Source organism: Cetorhinus maximus, chromosome 20 (genome assembly GCF_964194155.1).
Source record: "Cetorhinus maximus chromosome 20, sCetMax3.hap1.1, whole genome shotgun sequence".
Lineage (NCBI taxonomy): Eukaryota > Metazoa > Chordata > Chondrichthyes > Lamniformes > Cetorhinidae > Cetorhinus > Cetorhinus maximus.
Window position 1 is genome coordinate 16,721,112 of NC_135898.1, and position 21,604 is coordinate 16,742,715.

A 21,604-nucleotide genomic window follows, 5' to 3' on the forward strand; every position below is an offset into this window, starting at 1 on the left:
ACCAGCCTTAACATCACGGGGCGTCTCTTATTTCACTTGAAAACCACAGGGAGAATTGCTGCTCCTGTGTACCTGACTTCACCGATTGATTTAGACGCACAGTCATTTATCCTGTCCTGTGGATATTTTGTGCTTTGCCTTTGGGAAGTAAACACAGGTTACCGTAATTTTACACTGTGATTCAGTCTTTGTGATCAGGGAGAAGTTCATTTGCATGCACGAAGCTGGCACGTTTTTGCAGTGAATGAATGATATTATCCAGGAACGCTCTCCACTGCTGTATCTTCCTGCTGGATTTAATGCAGCCTGAATCCAAATTCAAAAATGAAATAGTGAGCGGCATTTTATTCATATTACAGGGGAGCTGCCAACAAAACAAGAACATGGAAATCCCCTACAGCCCCAGGTGCTCCCTGTTTGTGCAACAGGACGACAAAGCACATAATAACTTTTATGAGGCCCTGCAGGCTACGAGCTGATTTTCATACACTGGGAGCATGGCAAGTCTTTGATTCCAAGTGACCACCTTCTATAAACATGCTCCTGTGAGTTAACAGGGAAGCGTCCACCGCCTCTCTACCGGTACTGGTCAGCATTGGCGAAAATTCAAAGCTTCAAATAACAGCACATGTGTTTGTGTGAGTTGCGTCTCTCCTAGAGTCTCCCTAGTGATCACATTTCCTCACATACTTGGCAAGTTGCACACTAAAGCATGTTTGTGGTGCAGTTCTGCAGCACTTCTGACAGGCACCGCTCAGACAACCTGCCGCTCTACATTAGGATAAAACAGGGAGACTTGAACTAAAAGGGAAAATGCTGGAAAAACTCAGCAAGTCTAACAGCACCTGTGGAGAGAAAGACAAAGTTAACGTTTCAAAATCGTATGACTCTTCTTCAGAGATAAAGCGAAGTAAAAATACGATGAAATTTATAATGTTTAAGGTGGGGTGGAGCAGGTGAAGTGGGTTAGATGGACAGTGATATATGGAGGCAAAGGAGTGATTGCGAAAGATGTCATGGACAATAGGCCAAAGGAGTGCTAATGATAGTGGCACGCGCTAAAGGAGATGTTGATGGTGGCAATAATGTCAGATAGCAGAACGTGATAATAGCAGGATAATGATAAGAACTCGATAGATTCAGGTACTGTCTTTCCGAGGTGACCACACTTGCCCTACTATTGTCACATTCGGCTTTCTGACCTTAATGCCACGATCAGCACCTCCTTTAGCCAGTACCACTATGCTTAACACCCCTTTGCCCTTTTGTCCATGACATTTCTGGCAAACTCCCCTTTGCCCCCAACTATCACTGGCCTCCTATCCAGCTTTACCTGCTCCACCCCCTTAAACAGTATACATTTCATCACATTTTGACTTCTCTTTAGCCCTGAAGAAGAGTCATACGGTTTCGAAACATTAACTCTATCTTGCTTTCCACAGATGCTGTTAGGCCTGCTGGGTTTATCCAGCATTTTCTGTTTTTGTCTCAGATTTCTGGATTCCGCAGAATTTTGCTTTCAACAGGAAAACTGGGATGAACATAAGTGCTCCCTGAATCGCTGCTAATTTTGATAATGGTAATAGAGGTGACCGTCTCAACATCAAAGGAGCATTTGACCAAGTCTGCCGCCAAGGAGACCACTATCCTAATCTCATAATTGCCCCGGTTGCCAGCCTCTCCACAGTTCTTTGTATATTCTGTCTGTCATTTTATTAATCTTCAGTTACACCCCACCTCTTTATTTACCCAAGAGATCTTCTTCATTAATAACGCAAAATACTGTGGATTCTGGAAATGTGAAATATCAGCAGAAAATGCAGGAACTTCTTAGCAGACCAGGGGCCAAAATCCCCATTGATCACTTTGAAAGGACCGTTCACTCCACAGCACTTGGTAATTCCTACATCACCCCTAACATCAGCTCACTTTTCCATGTCTCCACCCCAACCAATCTCTCTTTGGGGTATGGGCCGCATCACTGAAATATCCCTCAGAATCTAACAGAGTGACCTAAATAGAGCAGATTTCATGGTCCGATTGCATTACTGAACTGCCAATCATTTTCTCACATCAAGAACCAAGCACCTATAGAACAAACTGTTGTCACCACCAAAACTAAACAGTTTGAGGTTAGATACATTCAGGCTACTTACTAAAGACCCTCCGTTAGACTGCTTGCCCTCTGAAATGAGCTTGGAATGTTTTGAGTCCCTCTGGAGAACTTCCATGTGACATTTGCCCCATTCCTCGGCTTGCTTTACTGATAAAACTGATTTGGGATGGTGGAGGATGCAGCCAATTATATTATACTCAGGCGCACAAATTCCAATCCAAGCACACAACATTATCAATGCACTCCGCAAATATTTATCCGACGCCCTTCTAAATTAATCTTTTAAGATCATGAGAAGGGGAATATTAACGATATTTCAAACAATTTCAGGCCGTAGTTGTTCAGTTTAGTTAAATCTGTACGTTAAACAGCATTTTAATGCTGGCTTGAAGATCTTACGGTTTTTGACTGACAGTAAACACTGTACATTAGCTATCCCAGTCAATAGGATCACACGTGGAAAGAGATTTAAAAGGCCATCGTGTTTTAACCTATTGAATATTACTCGGTTCGGAGATAAGCAAAGAACTGTCTCTGAGATTGTTGACTTGCCTATGCTTAATATAATGATTACCGCGGATAAAAGGATGGCGTTAAGCTAAAACGTTGTGTTTTGCTTTGATCTGTTTCAGCCGGAGGAACCGAACTGTCCTAAGTATGGCATGAAATTTAATATTGATTAGAATGAGTCACTGCCTTGGAGGTTCGGATTTTTTTTTATGTTCAGGAGATTGAACAGTTGTGTGAAATTGAATTTTTATCACCATGCGATTGTAAATTCATGCTTGTCTCCAATTGGATATTTTATCGCTGGTTTTCAGTGTTAAATTTCAGTCAGGCTTATGAGAAGCCGAGCAAATGCGATCAGAATCAATTCAGAGGCGGGGTGCAGGATTCGGCCACATGAAGCACAACAACTGCAGAACGCAGTTGCTCCAGCGGCCTCGGTTTTCAGGAGTGTAGTAAGCCATTTCTGCAGCCATCGTCTTGGGGCCCGAATGTTGTACATGTACTTGAAGAGGTTTCTTTGCAAGGTTATCGGGAAAGCTGAGGATATGAGGCTAAATTAAACAGTTCTTTCAAAAGAACTGAACCAAATGGCCTCCTTCTTTGCGGTTGCTTGATTCTCTGAAAAATGGTGTCAGCTCGGTGACTAATTTTAATTTCAGCCTTTTAAACGTCATTGGTCTCTGAGAATTTACTGGTGATTGGAAACAGGGGAACAGTTATCTGTTCATGGTCACATTACTCCTCATTGGTGCATTTGACCAGACTGCAATTCACGGTTTCCACACGTCAAATTCGATTGGTTATTTGGAAGGAATCATTGAATTCTGTACAAACCGTTGTCACAGAATGAAATCCTACAACGGTCAGAGTGTCAGAAGTTGCTGAAGCCACCGCTCAGTATTGCGGACTGCACTAGGTCAATGTTCAGATTTTATCACCGTAACTGGCAGCCCGAATGATGTTGCGATTCTTCCTGACCTTGGTTCTACTGCAGCTTTTGAACTGTAAGTTATTGAAGTTACACTGCTCATTAGTGAAACATGTGTATTATTAATATAATTATCAGTATTTCCTACAGAACGTAATGTGGTGGTGTTGAAGTTGAATTATGTTTTCTTAATTTTTCATCTTGTTGTGGGGAAGTGAATGAGATTTTGGAACTCATGGCACTTCCAGCAGCCGCTTTTGTACATAGCACAGACTGGAGTTAAAAATCTAACTGCTTTAATTAAACAGAGTCCTGTAGAAATAGACGATGATCACTGAGATAAGAGGGTGTGCGGGTGTCTGGGGTCAAATTACAGAAAACCATTAACCTTTTACAAATCTGTCACTCAATGGGATCGAGTAAAATAGATATTGAAATGGTTTATTGAATTTGCAGAATTTCATTGATACATTTTGTGGATTGATTGGTTCATGTTTAACTCAAATCAACTGCAATTGGGGAAATATTCTCCATTCATGTAAAAAAAACTGCTTGCATTTACATCGCAGCTTTCACGCCCTCAGGGTGTGCCAAAGAGCTTTAGTTCAAAGAAGTAAAGTTTTGTACTGTATTCAGTGATGTGCTGTAGGAAACACGGCAATTAATTTCGGCACAGCAAGTTGCTACAGACAAGAATGCGACAATGACCAGATTAATTTGCTTGTGATGCTGGTTGAGGCATAAACATTGTCCCGGGAAAATTCCCCGGCCCTTCTTCGAAGTCCTGCACTTGAGAGGGCAGTTAGGCGTCAGATTAAGGTCTCATTCAGCAGAGAGCATCTCCGACAGTGTAGCGCAACCTCACTGCTGCAGTGGGGTTTCAGCTTGGATTTTATGCTCAAGTCTCCTGAGCAACAGGGGACAGTGCTAGAAATTCAGACAGGGCAGACCGTAACACTATTTCAGTGAAAGCATGGGAGACTCGGATATTTTACATCTAACCAAAATATGTTTTACATGCCCAGTTTAGAATTGTGTCAAACTTAGGTTTCAAACCGAAAGCAAACACAAGTCGCAGTTTACTTTATTTTGTCCCCTCTCGCTCTGTGCAGAAACAGCAGGCTAGAATTAAAATTCTAACCTGATTATTTAATCCGATGTTGCTCGAAGTCTGCGCGCTCTTTGTCAGATTAGACTGTTTCAGAGTCTGGGTGTAAATTAACTCACTGAGTGTTGAAGACCAGTCCAACCTATATCGGCTGTCGACTGATCCCACAAACACACATTTCTGTCAACGATATTTCTCAGTACTGGTGTGGTCTAAGCTCCATGTGATACAGTCCATGAAGCTAGCGCATTTTACGTAGTTTGTTCATCGTTAAAGCGTTGCAAAATTATCTCTTAGCGAGAGATGAAACAAATATTTTTTCTCATGGGAAATGATTATTCGTATAATTATTCACAAGTGATCTCTTCAGAACATGATGTTGCTGAAATTTCCGGAACCTATTGCAAAATTAGCCCTACATTTCTCTTTAGTTAATGGTAATCTTTACAATTAGGACCTTTAATATTGTTTAATATATTCTATTTCATATATTTCTATCTTCAGTGCCTTGTGTTAATGTAAGTTTTCTCAATGGTCCATATTTCCTACATATATTTACACAGTGTAATGTGGTGTTGAATGAGATATGGAATATGTTCCTCATGATTTTTGCACTGCCTCCATATTTTGTTTTTTGAGTTCCTCAGCGCAACTGCATTCAGTTTCTCCCTATTTCCAGTCTGTGTCTCTGTAGCCTTAGTGTTTGGTTACATTTGTTAATCTTTATTTTAAAAACACTGCTAGTTCCCTGAGAGGGAAAATTTCTGCCACTGTTCTCTGATCCTTTGTGCACTTAGTGAATTATATTGGATACTAAATCCGATATCTGTGGTTTATTGAAGGGACATTCTCTTCAAGGTCCATTCAGTATATCCCACAGTTTGGGACTGCACGTCTGCTGCTAAACAATGCGACAGAAATGCCCATTCAACTTCAGTGGGCAATGGGTATAGATTTGATTGGTGCTGTACACTCACTGAGTTAACGACCAGATCAGACTCCGATACACTTGGAGCGAACACTTCGGCCAGACTGTGGTTAAATAATCTGCTTAGAATTTCAGTTACTGCCTGCTCTGTTTGTGCAAGAGCCGTGGAAGAGCGGCTGAAGCAAACTGCCGCGGTATTGATGTTCAGTCATAATTTAAATCCAAGATTAGGAGATTAGAATACGTGTTAACCCGATTTCTGATATCCTGCAAAAAATGTTTCCTGAGAGTGACAGAAATGGATAAGGATTTTCTGATTGATCTTGATGAATTTTAAAATCGAACAATTCGAGATGGGTGTCAAATGTGAATTTTACAAATTGCGTCATCAATTCACTTGTTACAGAAATAATCAATAATACACGGCGATAAAGTAAACTCGCTTTTTATAAATTCATTTTCATCAGCAAGTGATGGGGAAAGTACATTCACAGAGCAATCTGCAGCTCAAGGTTTTCCCTTTTCTGTGACTCCAAAAGTGATTACTTTTTCACTAGCCGGGTGCTAATCATAATCAATTTCCAGGGAAAGTGCATATTTTACTCCAGTGTAGGATCATATGAAGCGAAATTCTGAAATTGTTTCTTCAGTTTCTAAATTTATGATCCATTATATATTTAATGTTATTTTGTTAATTTCTTCAAATTCAAATGGGCAACTCATTCATTTCTGTCACGGTCAGTATCTATGTTCATTATATTTGATGTCTCGATTAACATTTAATTGAACTTTCAGAGGAAATTTTCGTCATATTTTGATTTCTTATCCAAACTGAAATAATTCCCGCTGCAGTTTGTTTTCTTCTGTTACCTGTAGCCCTGCAAAGGCGAAGCAGACTGGAGTTCAAATTTCAATTGACGGCATAGACCGAGCCTGCTGGAAGTAGGAAGCAGTCAGTGTTAGAATAGAGCGCATCGGAGTCAGGGCTGCAGAACAAAATAGCTGCACGGACAGCCGACTCATCTCACACGGGGAATTCTCTTCCCGGAATTTCTCAGCAGAAGAGACGTGTAATGCAAAGAAAACAACTACATCAGTATAAATACTTTGTAGAACCGTTAGCAGATTTGGAAGAGGGCTGTGGATATCGTATAGTATTATGTTAATTAGAGGGGCAAACAATATGGCTTCATTGTTTTTAATAATTAATAGAGTTGTTATCAATTACACGATTAAAAATGATGCCACTGGTGTCACATGGATTTGCTGCATGTATCTGACCTAATGCATGAAACTCAACTCTTTATGCCAAACATTTATATGCACGGTGTGTTAAGATAACTCATGTATTTGGTCTCTTTCCACGTGGTCCATAAGTTTGATGGAGTATTTAATATCCGGACATGTTTCTGAATTTTTCCTTTCACGTCTCACATGTTCCATATTCTGGACACTTTGTGTTACAGGCCTTGAATACCTTTGCATATTGAAATTCGACAGATAGTGACCGCAACATGTTTTACGGGCTTTGTACGTTTATTCAGGTGCAAGCTCAGGGTATGGGGATAGATTTTTGGAAGTTACTGATGAGACCATTGACGTATTTCTCTGGATTATTTGCTGTGTTTTCTTCCCCTCCGGCGTTGTAATGCTCTCCTGAACTACCATTATTGTGTTGTTAAAAAATAATTTACTTCCTACATCCAATACGAACTCTGCTCAAAAAGTTGTTCAAATCGAACATGAAACAGTTTAATATAACTAACGATTTTGCATCTTGACGCAGCTAATAATCTGCGTGAGAAGCATGCCTTTATGAGCATTGTATCTTGACTGTAACCTCCAATTCAGCCATGTAGGTAACTCCCATGAGCTGAATTGTCCGTGTTTTAAAATCTCATTCAGAATTCAAATTGCGGACCAAGAAATTGCTTCGGTTTTAGCTCGTGTCCTTGGAGTTTCTTGTTATGGATAGAAATATTTCCGATTCACTGTGTGTTTTAAGAAGGTGCAATGGAAAGTTAACTGAAGTGCAACCTTTTAAAATAACTTCACAGTTTGGCATCAACCCCAGAACTCCAGACATTAGAGCCACCAGTGAAATTTGAAGCGTTGGGATTGGCAGCCACTGTAGGTCAGTGAGAGCAGAGGAAATGGGTGAATGAAACGTATGGAAAAGGCTACCAGCAGAAGGCTTTTCAGTCAGCTGTAGTTTAACCAGTTCATCAGCTGACCAGGAGATGGTAAGAACAATGATTTTAATCCCTGCACAGAGTTTGGTGATATGGACAAAGGTTCACAAAGAAATACATTCATAATTTGACGAAAAGAGCAACGAGAGCGGGTTAGAAACTGCGAGGAAGGATATCGGTGGAATAGATCAGTGTAGATCAATGGAGAAACAGCAAATTGTGAGGATGGCAAATGAGTGAACATTGATATGAGTAAATTAAGGGAAATCCACAGGAATGGGCGAGCATGGGCATCTTGGTTGTAGATTTCTGTAGTCCAATTTCGTGGGGTGAGCAGCGTTCCCCAGACCAGAGACTTGGGCAACCCTAGTTACCTAGATCAGCTGGGGGTGAACGTACTTCTTGAAGGATTGAATTATTTGAAAAAAGACCGACTTGAGATGGAAAATGTGATGGCGATTCAGCTGCACAGTTACTGGCTGGCAGCAGATAAACAGGAAGAGAATGAAAAAGCCTGAAAGGATTGAGGAATCTTCAAACATTCTCACCGAAACTTTGAGACTGTGTACTTATTAGAGAAAATATTGGAAGACTATTCACTCTGGTCTTTCACTGGGTTGCAAGAAAAGGGGCAATAAGAGGCTCCGAATCATTATTAGAGAGAGTTGGTGAAGATTGATGAGTCTCCAGACTGCGAGAAAGTCACAGGTTATTTACATTAAAGAATCCAGGGCAGAAAGAGACCAGAGGTTGGGGAAGTCGGTATCATTTTGATGATCATGACCAGCACAGCTGGGGACAGGAATCGGTGTCCCATTGTCCACAGTCTATCACTGGAGTATAGACTGATGCAATATCTGCAAGACACATTGTCATCAGGGAGAATTGGAACGGGTCGCCACACTGTCTCTACCAGAAAATGTTGAGAATAGAAAGAGACCTAAAGATCTCAGGAAACTGGATCATCAGGGGGATTGGGAGCAGGTCAACATTGGGAGCAGGCCTGGAGGCCGAGCTGCCGTCACTGCGAGGCAACAACTAGGGGGAAATTTACCTGGACTCTTTATTCACACCTCGTAGAATAGGGCCTGTTGATTTGATCATTGTTCAGGGACATGAGGCTATGACTGCGAGTGAGGTAGGTAAGGGGGCCCAGAAGGTAGAAGTGGACTTGGTATTTGTTCAACAGTTTCGAGGTTCTTGAATCCTGTACGGATGAAAGCAGGGTCTGCAGGGGGGCTGAGTAAACTGACCATCGCATTGTGATGCAGGAAGGCCTTTAAAATGTCAAAACAATGTGGTGGTAGTAGGGGAAAGTAGAGTCAGGGGGATAGAGACAGTTCTCTGTAGCCGAGAGTGTGAGCCCAGACGGCTGTCTTTCCTGACCGTTGCCAGCGTTCGGGAAATCTGCTCAAGGCTGGAGAGGAACTTGCAGCGTGAGGGGAAGGGTCCAGTGTCATGTTCCCAGGTACCAACGACATCGACAGGGCTAGGAAAGTGATTCTGCCTAGAGATTATGAGCAGCTAGAGGCTAAATTAAAAAGCAGGACACCAAGGTCAATAATCTCTTGATTACTCCGTGAGCTACGAGCAAAATGGCGAAGCATAAATAAGATTAGAGAGATGAATGTACTTTGCTTCAAGCCTGTGAGGGTGAAATGGGTTTGCAATTATGGGACACTGGCACCGCCAAAGGGGAAAGTGGGAGTTGCACCGTTGGCATGGCCATCATCTGAAATGTGCTTGTACCAGTGATTCAGCGATTCCTGTACCTAAGACAGAGGAGAAAACTTTAAACGAAATAGTGGGGAGGGGAGGAAGAAATCATGCGAGAGGTGATGTGATATATCAACTGAAAACAGTGATGTCATAGAGCAGAGTAGCAGTCTATGAAATGGTAACCACAGTGTGGCAGGAAGGGATAGAGATTACAGAGTAAAGTGTGTAGCAGCAGATAGCGCCAGAGGTTGCAAAATGGCAACAACAAAAAAAAAAGAATTGAAGTTTGTGAATGTGCACCTCATTCGTAACAGACACAGATAGAAATAAATATGTCTGACCTGACAGCCATTTCAGAAACATTGTTGAACGGTGATCAGGGCTGGGAGCTGAATTCTGCAGTGTACTTGACAGTGCAGAATGGCAGAAAGCTAGGGAAATGTGGTAGGATCACTCTCTTAATTAGTGATGTTATTAGTGCAGATCTGAGCGATGTGTTAGCTCTAAAGGGCAAGATGTAGAATCAGTTGTGTAAAGATCAGAAATAAGGAATGTAAATGATCCCTTGTGGGAGCAGTTTATACATCCGCTAATAGGATTCACACAGTGCGACAGAGTATACCAGAAGACCTAAGTGGGGCGTGGAAGATAGGCACTGCAATATTCATGGGTGACTTTCAATTACGCATAGATTGGCCGAATTAGATTGGCAGGGGTCGTCTGGAACATCAGTTCATAGAGGGTGTTCTGGACTACTTGTTATGCAGTATGTTCTGGAGCCAAACAGGGAGCAGGTTTTTTCTAGACCTGGTAATCACCAATGAGACATGATTAATCAATAACCTCAAAACAAAGGAGACTCTAGGCGACAGCGATCATAACATAATAGAATTCCATGTTCATTTTGAAACGGAGAAGTGAGACTCTAAGACTAATGTTTTAAACCAGAATAAAGGTAATTTGAAATCAGATATGAAACCAGATCTAGATAAATGAATTGGGATACGAAGGCGGAAGCTGATACAGTAGAGATAGAGTGGTAGGCTTTTGAGGAGATATTAAATAACTCTCATCAACGGTTTATCCCTGTGAGAAAGAAATACTCTTTGAGAAGGATGCATCATCCTTCGCTTAATAAGGAAGATTAGAAGAGTGTCAAATTGAAAGAACCACTATACAAATCTACAAATATTAATGGTAGGTCAGAAGATGTATCACATTTTAAGAATCAGCAAAGAATGACTAAAGGAAAGACTATTGTAAAGAGGGAGAAAGAAGTTATGAGAGATAGCGAGCTAGCAATATATTAACATATTAGTAAGATTATCGACAACTATTTAAATAGGAAAAGCATAATTAAAGCTCGTGTTCGTCCTCTGGAGCGTGACTCTGTGGAATCGAAAATGGAAAATAAGGAAATGGCAGAGGCGTTAAACAGATGAGCATTTCACGGCCCCTCGTGGCGGGGGCGGGGCCGGAAAATCTGGTGAGCCAATCAAAAGTCCATTGATTTTGGCGGGACCAGAAAATCCCGCCTAGGGAGAGGCCATAAAATTACGCCCTTAATTTATTTGACATATTTGTAGAATTAACTGTCAAGATAGATAAAGGGGAACCTGCGCATGTGGTGTTTTTGGATTCCCAGAACGCATATGATAAGATGTCACAGCAAATGTTACTACACAGATAAGATTACATTGGCTCGGAGTTAACATAAAAGCATGGATAAAGGATTAGCGAACAGGAAGCAGGGATTGGGAGAAATGCGTCTTGTTCTCATTGACTAGCTGGAATCAGCGGAGTACCACGCCAACAGTGCTGGGGCCTCAGTTATTTACAATCTATGTCAGTGATTTGGATGAATGGAACGGATATAAGTTTGCCAATGTCACCTAGATACGTAGGAAATTAAATTATCGAAAGGAGGTAGGGAATCCGTAATTAATTGTTAATCAGAAAAAATGTTCAATCAGGAGATGAAAGGGAGGCAGCAACGTAAAATATTGCAATCACCAGGGAAGGGTACTGAAAAAAAATTAGAACTAATACCTGATGAACTTCATCCTATGGTCTGAAAAGGAGTTGCTGCTGAAATGGTAGATGCATTGGTTTATATTTTCCAAAATTTCCCATATTCTGGAAACGTCCCATCAGATTTGAAAATAGCAAAAGTGATTTCTCTGTTCAAGAAAGGAAGGAGACAGAAAGCAGGAACCTGCAGGCCAGTTAGCTTATCAACTGTCATCGGGAAAAGTGTGGCATCTATTATGAAGTACGTTATAGTGGGTTCCACGGGAATCCTCAATGTAATCAGACAGAGCCAACGCAGCATATGAAAGGGAAATCACGTTTGATTAATTTATTGGAGCTGTTTGAGGAAGTAACAAACAACGTGGATAAAGAGGGACAAAACAAAAACAGAATTACCTGGAAAAACTCAGCAAGTCTGGCAGCATCGGCGGAGAAGAAATCAGTTAACGTTTCGAGCCTTCATGGCCCTTCGGCAGAACTGAACTTCTGCCGAAGGGCCATGAAGGCTCGAAACGTTAACTGATTTCTTCTCCGCCGATGCTGCCAGACTTGCTGAGTTTTTCCAGGTAATTCTGTTTTTGTTTTGGATTTCCAGCATCTGCAGTAGCTTTTAGCTTTTTGTTTTTATCTTTGTGGATAAAGGGGGACCCGTGGATGTGCTACACTTTGATTTCCAGAAGGCATTTGACAAGCTGCCATATCAGAAGTTACTACGCGAAAGAAGAGTCATATTAGCATGCATTGGGCACTGGCTAGCTAACAGGAAACATATAATAGCCATAAATGGGCCATTTTCGGGTTGGATTAATATGTAACGAATGGGTGCCACATGGATCAGTGCTGGTACAGTGAACGTCAACAATTTATATAGATAACAATGTTTTCCGCAGTTTTATATGGCATTGGTGAGACCACAGCTGTCGTACTGTGTCGTGTTTTGGTCTCCTTATTTAACAAAAGTTCTCTGTGCATTAGGGGCTGTTAAGAGAAAGTTCACTTGATTGATGTCTGAGATAAAGGGAGGCTAGGCAGACTGACCCTACATCCATTGCAGTTTAGAGGAATGAGAGGTGATCTTAATGAAACATGTAAGATCCTGCTGGGTATTGACAGGCTGGATGCTGAAATGATATTGCCCCTTGGGTGAGACTAGATCTACACGGGCACTGTTTAAAATTAACGGATCTCCCATTTAAATGGAGATGAGGAGAAGTTTTACTCACGGAGGCCTCGGAAGCCCGCTACACTGCACATTTCTCGCCTGGCCTGAGTCCCAAGGCCGGGTCAGGAAAGAGCAGCTTCACTTCCAGCTAAGTAGCTGGAAGCGGAGTGGAAAGTCGACTCTGATGTCCCTCCACAAAGATGTGGGCCAGTGCTTAAGGTGGTAGGTGTAGTAAGTAATAAAGGTACATTTTCTGCAATTTAGTGTATTTGCCGCCGATTAGGTACTGTTAGCCCATGTTCCGTTTTGTTTGTACGTTACAGTGTCATGAAAATAGAATAATTCTCATAATATTATTGTAATTTATTGAAAGGTAGGTTGATGGTGGGGTTTGGTTAGACCCTCTGTGTGTATATGAGTGTGCATGTATATGGTGGGGGGTGTGTGATGCATGGGTATTAAATTGAATGGGAGACAGCTGGTCTGGAGCTATTGAGTGGTCAAAAAGAAGCTAGGTCGAAATGTCGAATAGGTAATCATTGCTCGAGTTTTAGAATGTGTGGAGTGAGGAATCTTTCCATTTTTAGATAAATTAGGTTATTCTGAATTTCAAAGATACTGTTAGATGTTACACCAAGCCAGAAGAAGCCCAGCCAAAGAGTGTGTTTATTTTTCCCAAAGGTTTCTCATAATATGAGCACTATGAAAGATTTATATTACGGGAAAGGTAAAGTTCCCAAGGTGCCTCAGAAAATGGAATTTGCATTAAAAGGAAGAAACATGTATAGCGGAGGTAAGGCTATGTGAAAGAGGAGAAGTCATTCTAAGATACAACACAAGTGTGATAAGCCTCCAGCCTCTGTGCATCAATTGCTTTCCACAAGAAACGGAGCTCAGTTGAATTCTACTGTCCAGGGCATTGTGTTGCTTTGCCTGGGTCTGTCTAACTATTTGCTTTTACTGTTGCATTCCGGAAGGTGTAACTGGGAGCCAGATTAAATAGGGGTTTTCGGAGTTATTATAACAGTAATTTGTTGACATCTGTATATGCTTCAAATCTTTCCTTTTGTTAGTAAATGTTTAGTTTAATTTTCTAAAACCTATGAAGTCGTGGTAGGCGCCTTCCTTCTGAATTAAAGGCACGCACCTCAAAATAAAATGCAAATTGCAAAACAGATGTGACCACGTGATCAAGTTTCCCTCGTGGATTTGATCCGCCTGGCACACACCATCTGCATCGTCATAGAACAGTGAACGTCCTGAAACTTGTATCTTTCTCGTGCCGTTCCTTTGCGAGTCACTGGGAAATGTATACTTCCATTTAAAAGTGATTTGTCTGTACCGGGATGGTATCACTGTTCTTTTACATTCGAAGATTCCAGAAGGAATAGAACAATCGGTACCTCCTCCTCAGAACACCTTCACACTGGTAATACATGTGACCCGACGACAATCACCATGAGGAGAGGGTGTTCCCAGTGCCAGCGTGTAGATGTGAAAGTAATTTTGTTATTTACTGGCTCGACACCAAAATTGCTTTTCTACTTAAATCGTATTCGATTATATAAGGAATGTGGAACTGATAAAATCACAGATCCCGAGATCATTTCTTCCCCAAAGTGACGCTATTTCCTGCCCAACAGTTTATTCTATTTGGGAATTTTCTAACTGACCGTTTCATTTATTTGCTGCCCTAGAGAACTCTCATTCTCAGTTTTTCATTTCAGGCAGACCCGGGGACAGTCAGGCTCCCGCATCAGGTAAGCGTCATTTATGTTCATATATCTATTATCTCTCTGCTCCAGTACCTCCCATTAAATATGAAGGGTGGGTTAAAATCTCAGTGCCGTTTTGATCCCGGAATAATCCGCACCTCTATTCGTGGAAAGGTCCCCCTTATTTCTGTTTACGCGCTCGCTTACAGCATTTATCAATATGTCCCTCCCCCTTTTACCACGTTTCATATTAACTCCGGGTTTTATGGCAGCCTGGACACAGTCCAATGTTGCCAATGATTCCCCCCTTGCATGCTGGATGGGGACGGGCCGTGATTTGGGAGAGGGCGAGATAAATCCATTGTAACTCTTGTTAATTATGATCTTTTACAGAGACGGTGATGCTGAGACTGGTGAATGGAAGCAATCCGTGCGCTGGGAGAGTGGAGGTTCTCTTCAGGGGAAAGTGGGGGACGGTGTGGGATTACCTCTGGGACCTGCAGGACGCAGCTGTTGTGTGCCGGGAGCTGGACTGCGGGACCGCGCTCTATGCACGGGGCAAGGCTCAGTTTGGGAAAGGTTCCGGACCCGTTGTGACAGGGAGAGTTGAGTGCACCGGGATCGAGGCCACCCTGTCGGTATGTCCCTCAGCTCTATGGGGTCACTTGTACCAAATTTCACACTCTTGGGATACCGGTGTCATCTGCTCAGGTAATAATCATCCTACTCTATCTCTCATCTCCCGCGGGATCCCATAGATTCTGAGAAAAAGCGGAAGTAAAATAACAGGTACTGCCTGAATCCGCAAAGGGAGATGATAATAGTTCCAGAATTCTCCTGTGATTATTAATGTTATATTAATATTAAGATCACGATTTGTTTTATTTTATGTCACTGGTATTATGGTTAATAAATACCTCCACCAGGTGCAGTGAGTTCCTGATTCTCCTTACGTTTACAATACAGACAGATCAAGTTTCCATTGAGGTTTACCCTAAATCCGCAGTGAATGGGCGGGACCATTGGAAATGTCACAAACTCAATCCAAATCTCCATTCACAGAGTCAGCAGCCGCTACCGGACATGTGCCACGGTCCCGACAGTGCGCCTGCGCTAACCGCTTGTCCTGGGATGCGATCTTATACACAGGTTGTTAAGTTGAGACTGCGGAGAGAGTTTTCTCAGGCCCAGCAGAGATTGCGTCATGGATACACGGCAACTATATGTAGCAAAGGAGGAAGTTGCATAGTAAGATCTATCTGCAGCCGGAATATCCCATTATTTTTAACATGTTTCTTTTTATTAAAATAACAAGAAGCGCAGAATGTCATATCAAAATAACAAAAAAATGTATTTATAAATACACACAATCAAATGGAGCTTCTCGACAAGTGCGAGGGATTCTCCTACAATCCTGACCCATAGTTCTCCCGCGGTCACCATCACAGCAGGTTAATTCGCATTCTGCACATCTTTCTCTTGTGGGCTATTATTGTACGTAAAATGGATTTCCGTGAGAAAAGATTCGTATTGAGTCTGGTGAATTTATGTTATTTTTCCGGAAGGAGTGTGTAGGACAATTGTCGCCTGTTTCTACAGGATATTTCACTGGCTCCATCCCAATTTCTAAAACTATTCCATAATCCCATTTAATTTGCCGAATCTGATCATTTCGGATCTCAATATTTGGTTTAAGTGCTTTTACCTTTTAGTGTCCTGGAGACCCGACTCTGTGCTTAAGCTGAACGCCCAGCCTTCTCACAGCAAATAAACATGTCCTCCCGTTTGAGATGTTCTGTTTTAAATTAATCAACATTTAACCTTCTCAATGTCGGTTATGTTGTGGCACTTGGATTCAATCTTTAAATGAGAACCAGATCAATCTTAACGAAGACTTTTTCCAGATAGATAATGAGAAAATAGAAATCGATAACATCAACAGTTCCCCAAATGAGCTGACAAATCTGATTGTGAAAGTTGTTTGAGGGATGAACACTTGCCAGGGCACCATGGGTAACGCTTTTGACCTGCTCGAATTCAGGCTGCTGAAAGGGCAGCCCGAGCGACGGATTAGCATTTATTCCGAAAGACATCATCTCCGACCAGCTGCACACACAGAGAAATTGGAGAACACTGAGATGGAAAGGGACCAGGCTGTCCTGGTACATGTGTCGCATAAAGCTGGTGGAAAGGTACAGCAAATGATAAGGAAGGCAACTGGACTGTTGGTGTTTATTGCAAGAGAAATGGAATATTAAAGTTGGGAAGTTTTTCAACAGCTTAGTGAGAACACATCTGGAGTACTATGTCCAGTTTCAGTCTGCTTACTTGAAAAATGATCTAGTTGCGTTAGAGGCAGTTCAGCGTACATTCAGTCGACTTAGTCCTCGGGTGAAGGGCTTATCATATGAATAAAAGTTGAACAGGCTGGGCATATATCCACTGGTGTTTAGAATAATAAGAGGTGATCTTATTGAAGCATATAGGGACCTGTGTCTACTTTAAACAGGGTAAGTATCGCGAGGATGTTTCCTCTGGTGTGGAAGACTAGAACTCGTGGCATAGATTTAGAATAAGAGTAACTGGAAGCTGGGTCTTTGAATTTATTCAAGGCTTGGTTGGATATAATTTTGACACACAATGGAGTCAAGGGTTATGGGGGGCAGACGGCAAAGAGGAGATAAGTCTACAACCAAGTCAAGCGTGATCTTATTTAATAGTGGCGCAATCTCGAAAGGCCTCTTCCTGCTCCTGCTCCTAATTCCGATGTTTCTAAGTACCCTCAACAATGCATTCGAGAGTCAACCGAGATTTCGTACTCAGACCTTGAACAAACGACCTCTTGAATCCGAGGCGAGAGTGCAGCAATTGAGCCAGGACTGAGAGTAACACCATTACCGTCTCAGTATTAGATTTGAAACTATCTTCCATCTAACTCAAATTTACTTCGCTTTCTGTGTTGAGAGTTGTAGCAAAATTAGATGTAAAGCTAAAGTCAAACACAACTGGCGCGACAGTTTATTTTGTCCCCTGCGGCTCTTGTATAGCTATAGCACACTGGGATGCATATTCTAATCTTTCTAAACCGAGACTGTAGCAGAACGCGATGTTAAATGAGAATGTGTGTAGGACACCAATCAAAACTGTACTTACTGCCGACCGAACACATGCACCTTAAATTCACAGCCATTTCTCAGTACAAAAGTTGCCTCGCTGCTCTGTGATATAATTCGTAGAAACATAGAAACTAGGAGCAGGGGTAGGCCATTCGGCCCTTCGAGCCTGCTGCGCTATTTATTATGATCATCCAACTCAATAGCCTGCTCCCGATTTCTCCCCACAACCTTTGATCCCTTTCGCGCCAAGAGCTAAATCTAACTCTTTCTTGAAAACATACAATGTTTGGGTCTCAACTACTTTTTGTGGTACCGAATTCCACATGCTCACCACTCTCTGGGTGAAGACATTTCTCCTCATCTAAGCCCTAAATGGTCTACCTCATATCCTCAGACAGTTACCCCTGGTTCTGGACTCCCCCACCATCAGGAACATCTTTCCTGCATTTACGCTGTCTAGTGCTGTTAGAATTTTACATGTTTCTATGAGATCCCCCTTCATTCTTCTGAACTGCAGCGAATATAATCCTAACCGATTCAATCTCTCCTCATATGTCAGTCCCGGCATTCCAGGAATCAGTCGGGTAAGCCTTCGGTTCTCTCCCTCTATAGCAAATACATCCTTCCTCAGATAAGGAGACCAAAACTGCACACAATATTACAGGTGTGGTCTCACCAAGGCCCTGTACAATTGGAGCAAGACAACCCTGTTCCTGTACTCGAATCCTCTGGCTATGAAGGCCAACATACCATTTGCCTTCTTTACCGCTTGCTGCGCCTGCATGCTTACTTTCAGCGACTTGTGTACAAGGACACACAGGTCTCGTTGCACAGTCCCCTCTCTCAATATATAGCCATTCAGATAATAATCTGCCTTCCTCTTTTTGCCACCAAAATGGATAACCTCACATTCACCCACATTATACTGCATCTGCCATGCATTTGCCAACTCACTCAGCTTGTCCAAATCTCACTGAAGCATCTCAGCTTCCTCCTCACAGCTCACCCTCCCACCCAGTTTTGTGTCATCTGCAAATTTGGAGATATTACGTTTAATTCCCTCATATAAATCATTAATACATATTGTGAATAACTGGGGTCCCATCATCGCTCCCTGCGATACCCCACCAGTCACTGCCTGCCATTTGGAAAAAGACCTGTTTATTCCTACTCTTTGTTTCCTATCTGACAACCAGTTTTCTATCCATCTCAATACACTACCCCCAATACCATGCGCCTTAATTTTATACACCAACCTCTTATGTGGGACTTTGTCGAACGCCTTCGGAAAGTCGAAGTAAACAGCATCCACTGGCTAACCCTCATCAACTCTACCAGTTACATCCTCGAAAAATTCCAGTAGATTAGTCAAGCATGATTTCCCTTTCATAAATCCATGCTGATTCTGTCAGATTCTGCCACTGTTTTCCATGTGCTCAGCTATCAAATCTTTTATAATGGACTACAAAATTTTCCCCACTACCGACGACAGGCGGACTGGACTATAATTCCCTGTTTTCTCTCTGCCTCCCTTTTTAAAGGTGGGGTTACATTAGCTACCCTCCAATCTATAGGAACTGTTCCAGAGTCTATAGAATCTCGGAAGATGACCACCAATGCATCCACTATTTCTAGAGCCACTTCCATAAGTACTCTGGGATGTAGATTATCAGGCCCCGGAGCTTTATCGGCCTACAATCCCATAAATTACCCAAACACCATTTGCCTGCTTATACTGATTTCTTTCAGTTTCTCCCTCTCACAAAACATTTCTGGTATGTTATTAGTGTCCTCTTTTGTGAAGACAGAACAGAAGTATGTATTTAGTTGGTCAGCCATTTCTTTGTTCCCCACTATATATTACCCTGTTTCTGACAGTAAGGGAGCTACATTTGTCTTCACCAATCTTTTTCTCATTACATACTTATAGAAACTTTTTCAGTCAGTTTTTATGTTCCCTGCAAGCTTACTCTCGGAATCTATTTTCCCCTTCTTAATCAATCCCTCGGTCCAACTTATCTGAATTCTAAACTGCAAAATTAAATATTTTATCCATCGTTTCCAGTGTTAAAGCTTAGTGTCATGATGTACTAACCAGAAGTGAAGCCAATATTTTTCAACGTGTTTTAATTATTATTGTAATTATTATCAAGGGAGCGCTTCAGAAAATGATATTCCTTTGTGCTGTTTCATTCGAAACTGCTCCAAGTGGACAATCGCTACCGCCAGTTGAAAGCAACTTCACACTGCCAGCTGAAAGCAACTTCATGGCTCGAAGACCATGACCACAAAGAAAGAATGTGCCCAGGGGTGAGGGTTATATGTGGCAGCAGTTTGGAACGTTTCCAATATTGGGTTGCCATAGACTTTGTATTGGTGGTTTCATGAGGAATGTGGAGCTGATGACATCACAGATCCCGATGTCATTTTTCCGCAAAGCGACCGACATTCTCGCCCCTCGGTTTGCTGTATTAGGGTATTTTTTCCTAACAGTTTCATTCATTTCCTGGCTCAGTGAACCGTAATTCTGTACTTCTCATTTCAGGCAGACCTGGGGAGAATCAGACTAACCCATCAGGTAACCGCTCTTTATTTTCATGTTATTTACTATCTCTCTGCTCTAGTCCATCCCGTTAAGTATTAAGGCTGGGTCACAATCTCATGCCTTTTTGTTCACGGGTTAACCTGCTGTCGGGTCATCAATCAGAGGGGAGTGCTTCACTCGGATTCTTCCTAAAGATCTTTCATTCCAGCTGACAGACTGTTGCTGTCTTCATATGGAGAGAGAGAAATATTGAGGGTGACTGAAGGAGCGGATGCACGCACACTGCCGCCGGTTCCAAAGGAGGTCTCATTTGCAACCTCACCAATTAGCATTGTCATCGACATCACATGATCATCCAGCTGCGTTTTCATTGGCTGTGACGCATTGAGGTGCAATTTCTCCTGATCTTTTCCTGGGGCGGGATGTCACTGTGTTGGTCCAATCAGTATTGAGCACGATAGACAACTGATCATTTCTCCACCGGCCACGTCCGGCCCTCTGGAATTTAAAATATATTCCGAACTTCTCAGCACCCCGATCCCATTGGAGCGGCTGTGTTGGTTGAAACGTCCCTCTGACTTCCGTTTGCCTGCTCGCTTACACCGTTTATTAATATGTCCCTCTTCCTTTAATCATGTTCAATATTTACTCCGCGATTTATTGGAGACTGGACATAGTCCAATGTTCCCACTGATCCTTCCCTTGCATGGTGAATGGGGACGGGCCTTGCTCTTGGAGAGGGTGGATTTAATCCACTGTTACTCTTGTCATTTCGGACATTTTACAGAGGCGGTGGTGCTGAGACTGGTGAATGGGAGCAGTACATGCGATGGGAGAGTGGAGGTTCTCTACAGGGGACGGTGGGGGACTGTGCAGGATTTCCGCTGGGACTTGCCAGACGCCGCTGTTGTGTGCCGGGAGCTGGACTGCGGGACCGCGCTCTCTGCATGGGGCAAGGCTCAGTTTGGGGAAGGATCCGGACCCGTTGTGGCAGGGAATGTTGAGTGCACCGGGACCGAGGCCGCCCTGTCGTTATGTCGGTCAAGAGGATGGGATCACGATTCCAAATATTCACACTCCGGGGATGCCGGTGTTATCTGCTCAGGTAATAATCATCCTGCTCTCTCTCATCTGCCGCCGGGTCTCATGGTTTCTTTAAAAAAGCGGAAGCAAAATAACGCGGGACTGTCTGAATTTGCAAAGCGAGATGATAATAATTCCAGAATTCTCCAGTGATTATTAATATTATATTAATATTAGGATCCCGATTTGTTTTATTTAATGTCACTGGCATTATAGTTAATAAACAACTCCACCACGCGCAGGAAGTTCCTGATATTCTTTACTTTTACAATAGAGGCAAATAAAGCTTCTATTGTGATTTACGCTAAAGGCACAGTGAATGAACGGAACCGTTGGAAATGTCACAATCTCAACCCAAATCTCCATTCACAGAGTCAGCAGCCGCTACTGGGCATTCGTTACTCTGCCGGCTCTGCGCCTGCGCTAACCGCTCACACTAAGATGTGATCTT

General features: G+C 42.4%; 1 protein-coding gene across 1 annotated transcript in view; it reads left to right on the forward strand.

Moving 5' to 3' along the window:
* LOC144694750 (scavenger receptor cysteine-rich domain-containing group B protein-like) overlaps window positions 1–21,604 on the forward strand; it is a 34,597-nt gene that overhangs the window by 12,418 nt on the left and 575 nt on the right. Inside the window, exons 7-11 of the mRNA XM_078565323.1 lie at window positions 14,392–14,454; window positions 14,803–15,047; window positions 16,413–16,601; window positions 20,019–20,103; window positions 20,858–21,175. Coding sequence (XP_078421449.1) covers window positions 14,392–14,454; window positions 14,803–15,047; window positions 16,413–16,601; window positions 20,019–20,103; window positions 20,858–21,175 — 900 coding nt within the window. The remainder of the gene's footprint in view (window positions 1–14,391; window positions 14,455–14,802; window positions 15,048–16,412; window positions 16,602–20,018; window positions 20,104–20,857; window positions 21,176–21,604) is intronic.